The sequence below is a fragment of the Talpa europaea genome (genome assembly GCF_964194135.1).
Source record: "Talpa europaea genome assembly, chromosome: 2".
Classification (NCBI taxonomy): domain Eukaryota; kingdom Metazoa; phylum Chordata; class Mammalia; order Eulipotyphla; family Talpidae; genus Talpa; species Talpa europaea.
Window position 1 is genome coordinate 30,059,335 of NC_140068.1, and position 19,275 is coordinate 30,078,609.

The 19,275-nt window shown below is 38.6% G+C and overlaps 1 protein-coding gene across 3 annotated transcripts in view; it reads right to left on the reverse strand.

The window, feature by feature from the left end:
* NCOA7 (nuclear receptor coactivator 7) overlaps nt 1–19,275 on the reverse strand; it is a gene marked incomplete at both ends in the record, with an annotated part of 109,542 nt that overhangs the window by 14,200 nt on the left and 76,067 nt on the right. For 2 of the 3 annotated variants that reach the window (XM_084228197.1, XM_084228196.1), the window contains 2 exons: nt 16,917–17,085; nt 17,854–18,869. In XM_084228197.1, coding sequence (XP_084084323.1) covers nt 16,917–17,085; nt 17,854–18,869 — 1,185 coding nt within the window. Of the gene's footprint in view, nt 1–16,916; nt 17,086–17,853; nt 18,903–19,275 lie in introns of all 3 variants that reach the window. The other variant, XM_084228195.1, reaches the window with a different exon arrangement.

Here is a 19,275-nt window from a genome sequence, read left to right on the forward strand (position 1 = left end):
TACTGCTTGGGATAATATTAACTTATTGCTATTTTAAAGTTATAATTACTTAAAATGTTATAACAATATTAGTACAGGCTGAATGCTTATATACCCTTCCCCCCCAAAAAAAAAATCATAACTGAAGCCTAATCCTCATTGTAGTGGTACTGGGAGTTAGGACATTTGGAAGATACACAGGTCATGATGGCAGGGTCATTATGATTGGTATTAAAACCCTATAAAAGACCCCATGAGAGTTCATTAGCTCTCTTTCACAAGGACATGGTGAAAAGACAACCATCTATGAACCAGGATGCTGGCTTTTACCAGACAGTAAATCTGCCAGCACCTAAGAAACTCATGAGTTCTGGCAAGGGAGTCCCTAAAGTCATTAACCATTTGTCCAATTGGAAAAGGAGAAAGGCTATGTGGAGTCCAGCAGAGAGGCAGAACAGGAAGGAGTCAAGGTATCAGATGCTCAAAATCCATAAGGACATTTACCAGACTCCACGTAAGCTCTTCTGTAAGTTTCTTAAGCATAGAGAGCCTGTATTACATGTCGTCATATATTCAGAGCCCTACCCAGAAAAGGTGCTTCATGTAGGGTTACCTGATTGTATGGGGAGAACAGTATTGTATGGAAAGAACAGCACATTGATCTTGTACGTCCTGGTCTCTAGAACTGTGAGGAAATAATTCCTATTGTTTATATGCTACCCAATCTATGGTATTTTGCTCTGGCAGCCTGAATAGACTAAGACAATTGTTAATGGGATTGAAAATAAAAAGAAATGTTACCTACAATTCTGATATCCCAAATGGATCCAAATGCTTTTTTTTTGTTGTTTCCATATACGTATAGGTTCTTGTCAGCAAGTATACAATTTTCTTTTCATTTTAATCAGGGTCAAGACATATTTGTTTGTTATATATAATATTAAATATTGCACATTGGCCTTGTTGCTCGTCTTTGTTCTGATTTTTAATGACTACATTTCATGAAAATAATAAACCATAATTATTCTGGATATTTAGCTTGTTTGATTGTACAAATAATGTTACAATGAACATCTCCATGGTCTATGCCTTTCACCATCTTTTGAATTATTTTCTCAAGATTAGCTCCCAGAAAAGGATTAGTGAGCCAAAGGGCATGATTTTATAGCTTGTGATTCATCCTGACAAACAGCTCTTAAAAAACTGACTAGTTTATCCTGACACCACCATTATAGCTTGGGTGTTTCATAACATTCTTATTTATTCTTTTAAAAAATGAGTTTATATATAAGTTGCCTTATTATGCATTTCTTTGAATTTTAGTGGTTGAACATTTTTCTCATGTGTTCTTCCCAGCTGCAGCTTTCCTTTCATTGATTAGCTCTTTGTGATCAGGGAGTCACTATTTTTCTTTTCAAATTATGGAAGTCTTCAAATAATGTAAACATTAGCCTCTACCACATGTGTTTCTAAACTGCTATTTTCCTTTTTATGTTAACCATGTCTTCTCTTCCATAATACAGAATTGCTAATTTTCATATACTTCAAAGGTATATTTCTTTTGAGATTCCTCCTACTCCTTGAGGACAGGGAAAGTTATCACCCAAGACAAGGTATATATCAGCATGCATGATACACTATCATTTTTATTTATTAAAAAAATCAATAATGGGCCTCTCTGGTGGTGCAGGGATTAAAGATAGTGCTGTCAGGCTGTCGACAGCCACTGCAGCAAAAGTTTGATTCTCCAGCCTACCTGGGCGGTAACCCACATGGTATAGCAGACCTCTCCTGTCTCCCTGCTGCTCCCCTCAGCAGTGTATTTCAGTAGATCTGCCTGTTCTGCTCCCCACTCTGCTCTGGTGAATCCTCTCACCCTGCAGCACCTCTGGCCTACACCCCAGCTCTTGCATGCATGCATAAATAAATAAATATTTTAAAAAATCAATCAAAATTGTACATGGATGTAATAATTATACGTGCCAAGTTGGCTAGGTTTGGCTTTCTCTGTGTACACATCCCTCTGGTTCTATTTCATCTAACTGGTTCTGCTTCTCTGGAGATTCTTAAAGCACAACAGACTTCTCTGAAATCCTATTTAAAAAATTGATCAGAATGGTCCTAAGGAGTGGAATGGGGTGAGAGAAAGATATACTTCTATCATACATATCTTTAAATTATTTTCATTTTTGGAATAAGTAATACGCTTTTATGATTCAAGCATCAAAAACATATTTTAAAAAGCATATTGTGAAAAGTTTCCTTCCTATATGCCTATTCACAACATTTATTCCCATCCTACAGGTGATTATTTCCCAACAGGTGATCATTTCATCAGTTCCCCATGTTTTTATAGCTACTTAAGGCAATAAATTAATATGAATATATATTCTTTTTACCTTTCATTTCTACAATGGATAACACTATTCCCTAGTTTGCTTTTTTCACTTAACATCAGATACTGGATCTCTTTCCAGTATACATATATATCTTGTATCAGTATACAGATGGCTTCCTCATTCTTTTCTTGCTACAAGGAACTTTATTGTGTGGATTTACTGTAGTTTGTGTAATTATCCTCTAAGCTATGTAAACTATGGACACTTGGGGTGTTTCCAAGATTGCATTTAAGAGCAATGCTAAAATGTATAACTTTATACTGAGTCATTTCACACATATACAGGTAAAAGTGTGGGGTATATTCCCAGAAATAAAAATGCATTAGCACAGTTCACTTACAATTTTGATACATAATACCATATTGCCCTTTTTAGGGATGATAGCATTTCTCTTTTTGCCCTCCTACCAGCAATATGTATACTTGTTTGAATTATTTTTATCATATACTATGAAATTTCCTACTAAAACTTTACTTAGAAAAAAATTAAATAAATCATCACTCCAGAGAGGTTTGATAAGTACATAATTCTAACAGTTCTTTAACACTTAAAATTGACACCATTTTAACTATATTTTGCAATACCGTTGAGAAACAAGCAGACCTTCCTCTAACTGTTGGAAAAGAAGATATCTCTTATGTGCATAATCACCTTGTTAGAGGGCTTCCTTTATTTATTAACTAGCATACTTAAAAGAAAGTAAAAGCGATCCTGGACACCTGGGAGCTAATCTGGTCCTATCAACCAGGCCCTAGTGTTGCTAGGAGCTAACCTGTTATTCAAAGCCAGGCTCTGTAATCTCTAGTTAAACAATTTTACAGAACATCAATGTCAGACAAGGCCACTCTATGACCATGATGAATCACAAAAAAAAATAAGACTACTGTGAGGTCTCACATCTGAACACAAATAAAAACATCAACATTGTCCAGCCACAGAAATGACTAAACATGCCTCTAATCTGGCCAATAATCTGATTGTGCTTCTTTACCAATTATAGCATTTGTCTCACTGATCTTTGCTCTTTCTGGATATCTTTAATGAGATATTCTAATTCAATCATAGAATTAGCTGTTTCCCAACAGCTTCCATTTCACAGTAAAGTCCTCCTACCTTAAGTCTTTCCTGAATCACCTAATACAAGCCTAAACCCTACAACTCCTTCCTAATACCCTCCTACTGAGAGGGCCCAGGGTTCCATGGTATGAGTTCTCCTTCACTTCACGGAGTCAACCCAATCATTCAGTTCCAGGTATGTTCGTGGTGGTTTCTAGCAGAAGGGCACTGCTTCCTTCAATAACGCTTCCTGTGCAGCTACTATGTGCCAATGACCTGGAATTTACCTTTAGGAATATTGCAGCTAGAAGGGACATTGGATATCATTTAATCCTACCAACTTTCCTTAGCTGAAGGGGGCCCTGAAATCAACAACCAGCATCACAGCAAGGACAAGATCTGAGGAGGCAGTCAGGATTCTTTCAATCACACTACAGAGTTCTCCACTCACTCCCTACTGATTTCCGAATTTCAGTCAACTTCCTGGTTACGATACCAAACACATTTTGGTTCTTGGAGCTGCTTTCCATAAAGGATTACTCCTAGGTTCTCTAGCATTTTATTCTCACAGGGGAAGTTGTGGCACAAACACGAAAACCTAAGAAATATTCTGGGAAATAGTAGAAGCTCATGATATATACTCCTGTGCAAGACTACAAGGGAATGAGGGATAAGGCTCAGATTTGGAGTTAAGATTTAATTTCTGGAAAAAAAAAAAAAGATTTAATTTCTGGGCCTCCCTGGTGGCCCAGCGGTTGAGTGCTGGGTTGCGAAGCTGCCCGCAGCCTCTACAGCACCGGCTTGATCCCCAGCTGCCGGGCGAGGGTCCCACATGTCACGCAGACCTCTCCTGACGCCCGCTGCTCACCTCAGTACCTCATCACTCTGCCTGTTCTACTCTCCGCTCTGGCTCTGGTGAATTCTCTCACCCTCCCGCGCCTCTGACTGTTCCCCAGTGCTTGTATAAATAAATTAATTTAAAAAAGATTTAATTTCTTCTTAGACATTATTAGAATATGTAAGTTGTGAAAATTGCAGCCAATAAAAATTTAAAGAGAGATCCTATCATAGAGAGATCCTTTATCACTTTTTTGGTGATAAAGACATTATGTTGGCTGGAAGACCATCTGAATATTCCTTTTTAATTATGTAAATGTAAGGGAAGTAAGGCTTATTTTTCTGGAGAAACATATGTCCATATTCTTTACTTGATGACGTTTGTATAACCCATTGGGAGGATGTTTGGATAGACCTGGGAGAAACAAATGTATATATGGTCTAAAGGGTGTTCTAGGAATGAGGACTCTCATGCATAGAACCTTCTTTTTAAAGTTCAAGATGATAAGGGCATCCCTGATCTCTAAGGTGGTCCTAGTAGAGGCAAACCCACAGAAAATAACACCCCTTCTTTCTCCCCATCTTTCTTGAAGAAAGTTTTCAAGGGGGTGGGGGAGTTGTCTGACCTAGACTAATGAGCTAAGATCCATATGAATGCAATTGGGTTAATTTGTGTAAAACTGAGACTGGGCCCCTGCCAGAGTGGTCACAGTATGGAAGGAAATATCAATAAATGTACAGTTGAAATTCTTAGGCTCTGTAACAAGTGGGGGAGGTAAAGGGGTTAGAGCAGGTTAAACACGTTATAAAGCATTCGTGCCTGATGTCCCATTCTTGGTAAAAGAAACGGCTCAATCCTGGGCAGGAATCTGGGCTGCCCAGGTGAGGAACTTAATCCCAAATCTTTTCTCTCGGGACTGCCAGGTTTCTGGTGACTGGTGAATTAAGCTTCCGGGTTTGTTTGTAGTCAGTGACTGGGCTTTTCTGTGGGCACCAGCAGTGGCCCAAGAGCAGACAGGGGCAGCCCTTTAATCTGAGTAAGCAACAAGGTTTACCGGACTTCCCACCACAGGAAAATCGTTAAGCAAGGAGAGGAAAGTAATTCTGAAAATATCACAGGAAAGAGGCACACAGTCATAAAAGACTTTAATATTAAACAGAGATGTAACCTTTTAAGCCATACTGGTAGATTATTATCAGTCACCTAAAAAGAAAAGAAGTGGCTTCCTGGCTTAGGGACCTTACATTGTACCATAATTCTAAGAGTCATGTCTTACTAACCCTAATTTAAAGACAAGCAAACGGAGGCCCACACATTGAATAATGTGCCCAAACATCACTGCAACATGCCATGCAATCAAAGTCTCTTCTTTTATAAACCTGAACTCCAAAGGACACATGCACATTTTTGTATGTGTCACAGTTAGAGGTCTTGTAGTACAGGGCAAATAGTTCCTTAATTTGGGGGATTTTTAAAAAAAAGATTTATTTATGCATACAAGAACTGGGGTACAGGCCAGAGGTGTGGAGGGTGAGCGGATTCACCAGAGACAGAGCAGGGAGCAGAACAGGCAGATTGGCTAAAACACACTACTGAGGGAAGCAGCAGGAGAGAGAAGGGGTCTGCTGCGCCATGTGGGTCACCTCCCTGGCCAGCTATCAAACTTGTGTTGCAGTGGCTGCAGATAGTTTCATAGTGCTGTGTCAACCCCTTGAGCCATCAGGGAGGCCCCTAATTTGGGAGATTATTAATGAAGCTTAAGCAATACTAGTGAGATGCTTTGGGTGTCCCTTCTGGCACATGCTGCTCACATGTCATTCTGCTCTAACCCTGTCACCAGGAGGCACAGAGCACTGCCTTCATGCACTGGGGCCCTGCCAGTCAACGCTGTGCTCAGGGAACTCCACTCAAGCCACCTCACCTGAACACTGCTTCGGGGAACAGTTCTCCACTCTCCAAGGCAAAGAGGGGAGCAGTCCTGAACAGGGGGTGAATTGTTTCTGCACTGCCTAATTAACTATTCTTGGAAAGCCTCAGGTGAGGTAAGATGGGAGATCTCAAAAACATATTCTGTTGGGCCTCCCCGGTGGCGCAGCGGTTGAGCGCTGGGTTGCAAAGCTGCCCGCAGCCTCTGTGGCTTCGGTTCGATCCCCGGCTGCTCCCCGGCCACCAAAGGAGGGTCCCACATGGCGCTCAGACCTCTCCTGCCGCCCGCTGCTCCCCTCAGCAGTGTACTTCGGTCCTTCTGCCTGCTCTGCTCCCCGCTCTGGCTCTGGTGAATTCTCTCACCCTCCCGCACTTCTGACTGTACCCAGTGCTTGTCTAAATAAATAAATAAATCTTAAAAAAAAAAAAAAAAAAGAATAAACTGTATTTTAAAAAAAAAACCAAAAAACATTCTGTTGTACACTAAGGCACCCTGATGGGCAATGGTCCTGTCTCTGCTCTCAATCAGGGCACAGGCGCACCCTGACTTCCCTCTGCAATAGCCTTTCACATAATATTTCCTTATCCTCTGCTGTAGAGAGGAACTTCATACCATGTGGTATGAAAAGGCAGAAGGAATGGAGAACTAAAATGACCTGTTCCAAGAAAGAAAATTAAAGTTCATTTGGAACCAATCTGATTATGTAATTCTAAGGTCCCTTGAGACCACATGGGAAGGAATCATTGTCCTTCTTTCCAGCTCTACTTTTGCTTAATTCTCCATCCTTTGTTTGTACTATTTTTGCAACGGAATTGGAGAGAGAGGGGAAAAGGATATGACTTCATTTTTTTCCCCTCTAGATTAAAGTGCCCTTAAGTTTATTTAGCTTAATTCCTGGAAAGGTTCTTTTTTTGGCTAACTGGGTTTTCCTAGCATTTAGTTGCCAGAACTCAACCCTGCCTTCTGTATACAGTTCTTAAGTTCTGAAAATCCCCTTCCTTTTCCCTCTGCCTCTACCCCTCCTGATTCCACCCCTCCTACTCTCACCTTGACCCTCCCACTCCACCCACACCTCTTCACCCAGCAATTAGCCCTTCCTGGATTCACACACTTTCAGGCCAATTTCCATCTCACCCCCTCTGGTGGCCCCTAAAGGCCCACAGCTTTGTTTCTTCTACTGTACCTGCCCTTCCAAACACCTTCCCCCAGGAAAAGAAACACAATTATCTCTAACTCTCCCGATGATGGGTGTTACAGGGTTGGCTTGTTCATGCTCAATGGATCCACTACATACCAAAGGCACCCGAAGTGGGCTACGAAAACCCTCCCATCTGGCGCTCCTGCTCAACTCTAGCTCTATTCCTTTACAACTCCACACTAGCTATTCCAGACCACTGTTGTCACGAGCTCCCCACCTTGCTTGTCAACCTGCCCCCCTCCCCCACTGACCAGAGGATTCTGCTGTACCTTTCGGATGATGCTCTCCTCTCTGTTGTCCCCATAAAATAACCCTCATCTCTGCGCTTTCCACAATCCAGCTCCTTAATGAATTTCCCCCATAATTTCTACCCCAATTCTCTTATCCTTTCCATCCTTTTATCTTAATCTAACTCACAAATCTATATGCATCTCCCATTCTTCAAAAAGAAAAGCCTCTGATGGTGTTTTGGTCCTAAAGCTCCTTTCTCATACCTCATCTTATAGGAGTACATTGTTAATATTGCGGTTGGTACATTTTCCAGCTTTTTTCATTCCTGAATTATTCAATTCTGATCTTGTTCACCTTTTTAGTATATGCTGTTTGTTAAACCTACCAAAGATATTTTCTGCAAGAAGGAAGAGTTTTACAATCTGTTTCCTCTCTCCCTATCTTCGGGATGCAGATTGTCTCAGAAGTCACCTACTATCAAACTAAAGTCTTTCAGTCATTATTTGTTTTGACCTCTGGAAACCTGTTGATAACTTTTTTGCACCTCATTCAGTGACTCATCCTGTGGGCTCAGATGAGTTACAGAGTTTTTCTGGCCTCTGATGCTTCAGGATACTATCTAGAGCTTCTGGCCAAGCCAACATGATACCAGTAATCCCTGCCACCCTGGCAGCTAATTTATCCTGAATCAATGGGGATGGGAACACACATGAGCTGGGAAGGGTAGGCCTGGAAAATGCTGACATGTGAGAAAAGACATGGCATTTTAACAGGCATATGAAAAAATGTTCAACATCCCTCATAATCAGGAAAATGAAAATCAAAACCACAATGAGATACCATCTCATACTAGTGAGAATGGCACATATCAAAAAAACTAGCAACAACAACTGTTGGTGAGGATGTGGAGAAAAAGGAACTCTCCTGCACTGCTGGTGGGAGTGCAAACCAGTCCAACCACTATGAAGAGCTGTCTGGAGGTTCCTCAAAATGCTAAAAATGGAGCTTCCATTAGATCCAGCAATTTCACTCCTAGGTATCTACCCAAAGGACACAAAAACGTTAATTCAAAAGGTCACCTAAACCCCTATGTTTACTGCAGCACTATTTACAATAGGTAAGCTATGGAAACAACCCAAATGCCCAAAAACAGATAACTAGATCAAGAAGATGTACATATATACAATGGAATATTACTCAGCAATCAAAAAAGATAAACGTATGCCATTTACAGCAACATGGATGGAGCTGGAAGGGATCATGCTCAGTGAAATAAGCAAGAAAAAGAAAAATACCAGACAGTTTAACTTATAGGAGGAATGCAGAGGATTCAAAAAAGGGATCCGGAAAATAAAAAATCATAAAAAAGTAAAAATCAAAATCAACTATAAACCAGAGACATTCTACAGGGGGAGAGAAGGGAGTAGATCAAAACAGGGGTGGGTTGAGCGCAGGGACTATGGTAATGGTACATGGGTGAATTTGGTGGTAGGAATTTCACACGGACTGTATCTGAGATGAGAAAGTATACATTGCACAAAAATGAAGAATGATGGAAAATAAATTAATTAAAAAAGGAAAAGACATGGCATTTTAAGAGCAGGGTGGTACTGGAAGGAGGTCAAACAGGATGTGGCAAAAGAGAAAGGACAATACAATGTGGTCTCTGGTGACTTCTCGGAGGATGCTGTAAGAGGGACAGGGCTGATGAGATGCAGGGCAGCCAGAACCTGCCTTATCGTGCTCACTTGAGGAGAGAAAACAAAAAATTCAACAATAAGGTGAAAGTGTCAGTGGGATGAGCTTGGTTATATGTTGAACAGCAACTCATCGTGCAGGGGAGGAATTCCTGACTGGAGGAAAGAAAAAATGAGATGTATTCTTTGCTTAATGGAGTTGCAAGAAATGAAAGCATAAAAGCCAAAGAACTGGGTCACAGAAAGTCCTGGGCACCAGATAAAATGCTTGGACATTATCTGGGGGCCACTGTTTCCCAAAGTGTGCCAGAGGTGGTGCCAGTGACTTCAGAGGGTACCTAAAGGAACATATTTGAATAGGTACATACTTGTTAAGAAGATTGGCAGTAAATATAACTAGCATGCTATACTTCTGGTTTTCCAGATATGACTGCTCAGGAAAGGCTATTTTTAAAATGATGTAAGTCCCCCAAGGAGAACTATTAGGTAAATAGTAGTACAAGTGATATGTAGATATGAGGGTATCTTGAAGGAAGTGTGTGCATGACTGAAGTTTGAGAAGTTTTGCTCTGGGCATCAGGGAGGCAACACTGCACTTTGGTAAGAAAAGGCCTGGACAGATCTGTGGTTTAGAAAGACTGCTGTGGAGCTAAGTAGGGAAGGTGAGTAAGAGATAGGACGGACTAGAAACAAAGGCTTTGTTGAGCGGCTAAAAAAGAGATGCAGCCCAGAGAGGACCAAGGCAGATGCAGTTGTGGCACTGGGTCTAGAGGCAGCTTGTTTACGCAGCCTCCAGGCACAAAACCAGTCCCAGCCCATCCAGAACAAGTTAATACCCAAACCTGGCACTCAGCCTTTGCTTAGATTTCCTGTCTAATTATAAATCTGAGCTTAATCAGATTTCTTCAGAAACATCAAAGTACTTCATCATCAACACATGGCTCTTTTAGGGATTCACCCCAAGGAGACACCATATTCAAGTTTCAACTCCTCTTTTATCAGATAAAGTTGTCATCTTTGAAGAAGAAATTCAAAGAAGGTAAGTGATACCAGTTCTTGGAAGGCAGCGCCTTCAGCACAGCACTGCTGACTGCAGGAGTAGCTGCAACAGGCGGCAGCAGCAATGAACTTGCATTTAGGGCTGGATGAGCTCCTTTTTTGTTTCACAGTAATCCCATGGGGGAGGCACTATAATTATATTTCCTATTTATTGGTGGAAGACACAGATGCTTACACATATAAACTAAGTTGCCCAAGGCCACACAGCATATTAAGGATGAACTTATGATCAACCTCAGGGCAATTCATCATCTCAACCAATCTGCATGACCACTTTCTTTATGGTCAATCTACTATCCTGGTTTCACTATTTCATAAAAATCTGTCACTGACAAAGTTGTAGGATTGAGAGACATGAAACATGATGAAAAAAATCTGAGTTGATGCTTAGAAAAAAAACTTTATTCTACTATCCATACTTTGGGTGTATGGGCCATAGAGAAACTATTAAACAGGGCTCACAGCTAGTTATGGTGAAAGTTTATCTACTGTCACATTCTCCTCTCTTTTTCTCTCAAAACATAGTGTGAGATAAAGTAAAAAAAAAAAAAGAAAGAAAGAAAGAAAAGAAGATATATTTCCAAGTTAAAAGTCTGAACTCTCAAACTATTTCCACTTATATGAGCTAGAGGCTGTGAGAAAGTTCCTGAATCTCTCTGAACTTCTAAAAATAAGATAAGAACATCTAGTTTCTCACTTAGGTGTCACTGTCTTTAATGGGCAAGGCATTCACTCTACTTTCAGACATATATTTCAGAAAGTTCCTTCCATGTGATTATTTAAAATCTCGCAAGAAATTTGCAAACCAACAAGTTTGACCCAAATGAGTAGAAGCAGCTAAGCATTCCTATCTCATCAAGGGTTACCTGACAAGTAGAAAAAGAAATGGGAGCATAGCAAAATATAACTTCCCCAACACCCACTGTTTTTAGAAGTTATAAACAGGGGCTGTTAAACAATTTAATAGCTATTACTAAAAGCATACTCCAGAGTACATTATGGCACAGAGAATGGCAAGAAGACAAGGAAAGGGAAGAAGAAAAAATGGGACCTACAAAGTTTTGTAAGCTATATGTATGCAGTTCTGTTGTTCACTGACGTTTATTGATAAGTAAAAGATGTTCAAGTATACTTGGTCTAAAACATTCATTTTGAACACAGCTATGGAAGTTCAACAGGGCAAAGTGCTCTTAACCACAGAGGTTACTAAGGAAACTATCACCTTTTAAAACCCACTACAATGGTCTGTCCCAAGATCCTTATTTGAAAAGGTGATTTTCCCTTGCCTATAAAGTCCCCTCTGGATTCAATACTCTATCCCTCCAAATGAAACCAATGGAGAGTAATGCCCTGGTATAATGCCCATTTTTAAAGGGTCTTACTGTGTCTATAAAAGCAAAAACGTTACTGGTGAAGTGCCAGCTAAATATGCTTCTTTGTTTAGGTTCACGAAAAGTAACAGCAAAGCTTTGAGAATCACTAATCAAAACAAGTTATTAAAGGATCACTCAAAAATAAGTAACAATGAAAATTTTATATTAATATCCATTTGGAATGTTAGGCTAGAGCCTAGATCCAGCAGATAATGCTTTTTGTTCTGCACACTATATTAAAAAAAAAACTTAAAACAGTGGTGAATATTTAAAAACTGGGGAGATTTGACACATGTAGCCCACATGTCAACTTTCTTTGAAAAAGATGGGAAGATCTAGCAACATTAGGCTCCCTTTTCCACCTAGCAACAATAGGTTGGTTGATGGTACAGAGATTTGCAGCAGCAGCTCTGTAGAACAGGGCTCTGTAATTAACACTGGCCCCAGTTTCCCTCCCTTCTTTCTCCACCCCTGCAGGCATTTAGGCTGGCAGTAATTACTGTTTCTGTATACTTACTACTGAACACTGTGTGCAGCACACACTGGCAGAGATTTATTAGCCTGCAATGGAAATGCCACGAGTTACTCTCCAAAGTGCTGGTGTTCACTCCTGCAGCAGAAAGCACAGCCACCACAGCTAAGGCTTTTTTATAGAGTGGTTTTTTCAAGAGCTTAGGTCTGATTAACTCAAGGCATTTGCCAAAACTTGTTACTGAAATTACTGAAGGGTGTCTGCCTAATAAGGTGCCCTGAAAGGTAATGAATTTCTCAAATTTCAGGCTGATGAAACAAAAGGTAAAGAATGTAAGGAAGCAATCACTTCAAAACATTCTAAAGTATTAAAAAAATAAGTAGACACTATTTAGTTCCATAAGTGACTAACAATACTGAATATAACTTATTATTCACTAGTTTCTTAAAACTTAGAATTGTGTTAAATAACAATGAAATGTAATTCCTTTAGGGATTGCTTGAGAGGCTTTTGGAGTTTTTTTTCTTCATTAGCAACATTTTTTACCTTAAAACATCATAATAAAAAGTATGATATAAAGGTGTGTGATACTTAAAATTTATGGGGTTTGATGGCTTCTCCTTTGGTATGTATAACTGTTATATTTAATGGACATCCTTGCATGTTAATATTACATTTTACAAATAAAATTCTCTCCAAATGATGACTTGAGCTCTGCCACTCAATGGGAGAATCAGTGTAACCCATAGGAGCTTATTTGGAATTCATATTCTCTATTCTAATTTTGTTTCTATTTTTAAATTTGTTTCACTGGAAAGGAAAAATGGTCAGTTTTAAATATTAAAAGTTTATAAGTTGCTTTGTTGCAATAAAACTAAATGTGTGTACACATGTTATAGGGCTTTTATTCTGAAATATGCCTGGCTAAGTAGGACCTATATTGTTTCAAAAAATAGAGTACTTTATAGAATGTGCAGCATGATGCTCCTCTTGCCACTGACAATCATTAAAGATTTCAATTTAGCCCTGATCCCATTAAAGCAAGATGACTTTGAACAGAAAATTGAGCATTAACTATGGTTAAAGATTTTAAGCTGGAAAGCTAGGTCAGTTTGTGATTCCTTTAATTCACCCTTTTTTCTCCAAGGCAAGTGCTCTTAAAAGCATTCTGTTTAGTCTCCAAGAAGGACTTGGCATTTTCTGTTACATTTTCTATCACATTACAATTCCTACTATAATGTGAGTTTAATAAGACAATGTTCTTTTTTATGATTTTACTTCTCATTACAAAAGTAATGCATGCTCACTATATATGCACACAAAATACTGACTGCAGAGAAACATGCTTATGTAAAAGCAGTTTACAAAAGAGTATAAATGTATGTGTGCATATACACATATATAGCTTTATGAACATTATATATACTTATACACATACACACACTATGGATAAAAGGCTGAAAGGCTACAAAATTTAAAAAAAATTGTAGATAGTTTTGTATAACAAACTCATGAGCTTTTTATTTCTTATAGTTTTGCATTTTTCTGTATGTATATAATTTCTATACATAATCTTAGTTACAAGACTGTTATTTAAATTTCTTTATCTATTAGACTACTTTATTCAGGCAACCATCCAACACACACAAATATCAATTAAATACTAGACCCTATGCTGTTTTCAGGACATAGGACAAATGTGGGCTCTGCCCTCAGAAACTTTCTTTTTAAAGATTTTTTAAAAGATTTTTTAAAATTTTTATTTATTTATACAAGCACTGGGAACAGTCAGAACAGCAGGAAGCGCGGGAGGGTGAGAGAATCCACCAGAGCCAGAGCGGAGAGTAGAGCAGAGCAGGCAGACTGACGAAGTACACTGCTGAGGGGAGCAGTGGGTGGCAGGAGAGGTCTGCACATCAAGTGGGACCCTCGCCCAGAGGCCGGGGATTGAACCAGCGCTGCAGAGGCTGTGGGCAGCTTCGCAACCCAGCACTCAACTGCTGCACCACCGGGGAGGCCCTGCCCTCAGAAACTTTAAAGTTCAGTAGGAAAAAGTCACAAGTAATCCATATCTACAGAACAGTATGAGTACAGTACAGACGTATCTGAACAAGACAGGAAAAGCTTCTTAGAGGAATAAGAAACATTTGAACTAATAGGTACAGTAGAAAAGGCAGGGAGAAGCAATTGTAGTCAGGCATCTCCAGTAAAACTGTCTGTAATTCTGACACACATTTCTTAACAGTTAAATGTGGCTAGTTGTCCACAGGAGGATCACAACAGGAGCAAGAAATTCTAGAGATGTTAGAGAGAATAAGCTGAATGTGGTGTTTGAACAATGCAGGGAAATTATGCCCACATTCTGGCTTTGGAAATGGAATGGTTAGTAGTACTGGTTACTATAATGGAGAAAATAGAAGGCACGAGTTGTGGAGACAGTAGCAGGCATAAAGGTGGAAATAAAAATCCCAGTTCTGGGCATGGTAAGTCTTGAGTTTGTTTGATCCATGAATGATCCAAATACTAACGACTACTAGGTATGTATGTATTTGAGGCTCAATAGTAATTTCTAAGGACAGCAAGAATGACTGGCATATAAGAAAATTGAATTACTAGATGTACACAATTGTACAGATGGTGAAAAAGAGTAAGAAACGTAATGGGTAACATTTAATGAGGAAGCAGAGGAAGGGAAAGCTGGGAAGGGATGAAAGAAGGAAAGAGTGTGTCAAAGAAATGATAAATAGTCATTCATGTCAAATACTGTGAACAACATATAAAGTAGGGGAAAAAGCAGATTGCAAAATAGATTCCGGCTTATCTGCATGATCAGGTGTTGCTAAAATTATCTTAGCATAATTATTTTCCAGTTAAAATTACAATTACCCAAAGAAAAAAATTTCCCTTTTTTTCTTCCTCTCTCTCTCTCTTACTAGCTTACACAAAATCACACTAGCCAATGAATTCACCTTGAGTCAAATATTATGCATGACTTGGCAAATTGTACATAATTCTTGCTATTTAATTCCATTCCCATCTTATTTTAAAAGCTGAATAATATGAAATCAGTTATTATAAAACACTTCAGAGATTAAGAGTCCATAAATACTTGGGGAAAGTATTCATTCTGAACAGAAATAATTGGTTATTTTAGAAATAATTTCTTGGTTGTGAAAAAAAGAAATTATTTTTATATAGAACAGTATTTATACCTTAGGAATACAACCATATATCAAGCCTCGGGAAAGTGCTAAGAACTATTTTCAGTAATTTTCTTAAGTTTCCCAGGGTAGGGTCTCAGTCTAATTTATCTAGAACTAAGCAATGCCTGCCAGTAAGGAAGTACTCAGTAACTGTTTGCTCAAGTATGACCTACTTACTAAATTCTCAACCCACAATGTGCCCTGAAAGTTTCAGTGTTTTGTTTTCCTGGGCTATAAGGTCAGGAATTAACCTAAATTTTTAAAATATTGTGAGTTGAGAAATTTTGATTTTAGAATTCTGATTTTAACAGGGTTTTAGAAATCTAACATGACCTCTGTTGAAACATTTTAAAATAATAAAAGACATTTTCTTTTATCTCCCATGGTCCTTAAAGTTTCAATGAGATATCGTGAGGGCTGCGGACTTTGGACTTTGGTAGAAGAGTATATTACATAAACACAAAACAAACTATGTTTAATGTCTGTGTTAATGTGGCTATGTGGCTAAGACAGGGAAAGCATATGAAAGCAAATTCATTTGTTAAAATCCTATCAGTTATTTTTCACATTAAATTATAATAGATTAAAATGAGGCAATTAGCTTGATGAGAATTATTCTGGATACTAATCAGTCAGAAGGTATGCCCTTGTTTGGATTTTAACTTTGCTCTAGTTGTGCTTATGGAAAATCAGTGAATATTCATTCTTGGCAGGGGTGAGAGCCACAAGGTCTGTCCAGATAACATTCAATGTCTAGTTAAGAAAGGAAAAATGTTAAATTTAGCAATTTTGAAAACTGATTGCAAGGCACTGTAAGACATTTTTATATTACCACATATGTAATAGGAAAACAATTTTTTTCCTCGAGAATATTTCTAATTTTCTTTATTATAAAAATGTCCTCAGTGAGTTATCCTTAAGACTTACATCACTAGCCAAGACTGCCACAGAGCCAATAAAATTTCTTCTTTGACAATTTAAGGATACAGATCTCTCTGAAGGAAGAGACTTCCTTGAACTACCCAGTTGATTGCATGTCACACTTCTCATGCTGTTGAATCAGAGACTCCCTGCTGAGGTCAGCCTTCAATTCCCCCAGCATTCAGCAGCACTTGAAAAATCACAATCATGCCTTCTACTGCACTTAGAGGGTTCTGGATCTACTCCATGGTGTTCCTTTAGTTTCAAAGGAAGAACACTTCCAATTGTAAGCACTTGAGACTATCTAAATCATCCTTCATTTAAAATTCAACTGAGTAGAAAGTGATGATAGTGGTTCAGCAAACATTAAGTCCAATTTGCTATATTGAAAGCACCTTAAGTACTACTCAAAGTACTTAAATAATACTCAAATAATAACCTTCTAGAAAATGTACAATTAAGAGAAATCATTTATTCAAGAATAAAAGTATTTAAAAATTTTAAAAATCAAAACTTAATTAGAATCTCATTGACGTGCTGCTGCTATGTGAGCCCACACTCACCTCTCCCGAGGAACAGCAAACCAGTACTCTGGTTGCTTTCTTCGCTTGCCATACTGCTGGACCATGGCTGCGGTGTGAGTGGCAAAGGATTTTCTCATGGGTTTTCCCACTTTAATGCACAGAAACATGGGTGGAGTCTTGCTTTTCTCTTCTTTTGAAGGAAGTATATCTGAATCACACATGAAATAAAATCTTCCTCAATATTGACAATAGTGGTGATAGTAAAACCTTTCAGCTTACCAAGAAAAGTGTTCCATCCCTGCTTAGCAATGAGAAGTCAAACCATCACAGAAACATTGAACAGATCATCATGTCTGGACTAATAAAAATTTTCAGATTTTTAGTACATAAGGGAAAAGTTTTGGACGTTTCAGGTTGGTCTACATCACTTGTGATGAAGCATAGGGAAGCAAGCAGAACAAAAAAACAAGCAAACAAAGATAAATCAAATACAGTTGCAAATAGTGAACCACTGTACAATTCCTAAGAACACATTAATGAATGATATCGAGGATGCAGTGACACCATAACAATTCAGTTTAGAATTGAAATACCCTCAAAAATATTTTAGACTTAGAAATTCAAGATAAAAAAGACACCTACAAAAATTTTATTTTTAATTTTAATTGTTTAAATATCCTTATTTTTTTCACAATACAGACTTTCTCCCCTCAAGTGCAGTCAGCATAATTTCTCACCGCCAAAGTGCCCACAGTTTTCCACCACACACCATTGTTTGAAAAAAATGTTTCAAAGGACTTTTGAAATAGAAATATATGTTATAGTTCAAATTCCAAAACAGTTAATATTAATGTATCTGTAATATATGCCCTATTAAGAAGATATGCTCAAAAATTTATACTTTTGCTGTTGCATGTACAAATTTTAGAAATGGAATTATACATGCAATATAAAAGCATTAAAGAAATGTGCTTACCTTCAATGGGTACCTGAATTCTCTTTAAAAGCCATAATTGAATTTCTGATTTATCATCCATTTGTGTGCCTTGGCAGCTGTTGTCCATAGCTGATTCCAAAGAGGAGTCTAGGGACTCTTTACTCAAATTTTCTTCTGCAGAAGAGACAAGTTGCAGTGGAAGGGGCTCTCTCTCTTTCACCCAGGTTACACCTCGCTCTTTATTGCCCTCATTTGGGGGATCACCTGCCTGGGGAAGAGAACTACTAAGGGTGATATCTATTCCCACTGGTTCAAGGCATTTGCCATCACTTATTTCTGCCTTCTGCAAGTTGTCAGATAACTGTGACCCTTCTTTGTTCTTATTAAGGTAATATTCAATGAGTTTGACTTTATCTAGATCTTCCTGTATGTTCAGTGTGTTTTCAACCTGGCTTTCTGGGGAACTAGACTGCTTGTCCATCTCTGGCATTATATCTTGCTTCTCACAGGCTTCTAAATCTAGGGCTCCCTTCAGTTCAGCATCACTCTCTGTTCCTGAAAAGTTCAGAGCTGACTGCACCTGCATTTCTGTATCAGAACTGATTATTTGGGACTTAGCCTTCCTTAGCGTCTCCTGGTCAAGAGAAAGGTGCTCTTTAGAGGCATCTCTTTTATCCATTCTGCTATTGGTTTGAGAAGAAAGTTCTTCCAAGTCAACAAAGTCATCATCTTCCCCTAAAAGGGAGTTTTCTTTGGCTATAGAGTCCATTGCAGCATGAGAGTCAGAAAGTTCCTTGCTGGCCTTATTCACGATGGTAGATACACTGGTTGTCTCCACAGAGGTCTCCAGCTTCTTTAACTTTTCTGACAGAGGGCTGTCTGAGCACTTTGTAGGTGTGCCACATTCTGGTGATTTTTCTGAAGGTTTTGTCAACTTGGAATCTGAGATAATTGCTTTCTCCCCATTCTGCTGCCGTTTATCCTTGTTGAGAGATTTGAACTTACTGAATGGGTTGATATCCTTTTCAGAAGCTAGGTCTTCCCATTCTCCAGGCCTGTACAGAGGACAAAGATCCTGAGGTAGGTCACTGTTGGGGGAAAAATGGTGGGTGCACATGGAATGTTAAAAACAAAACCAAAAATGAAATGGAGGAAAGGCAAAAATAAAACAAAATCCAACCAAAAACCAAAACATAAATTATAACTTAAACATGTTTAAATGATTTTAGCATAAGGAAATGAAATCAAGAAATTGACTTTCAAATAAAACATAAATCAACTATAAGTGGCAAAACAAAGAACCATGAGAATCTTCTACTAGAAGAAATGAAGGGTTTTTGAAGTCATTTATGAGAATGGAGATGTCACCAACCAGATTTTTAATGATGAAATCATGTTTCTGATTTTCATGAAGGACAAAGGAAATGTTTTAGTACTAGAACTAAAAAATTCTTGAACTTT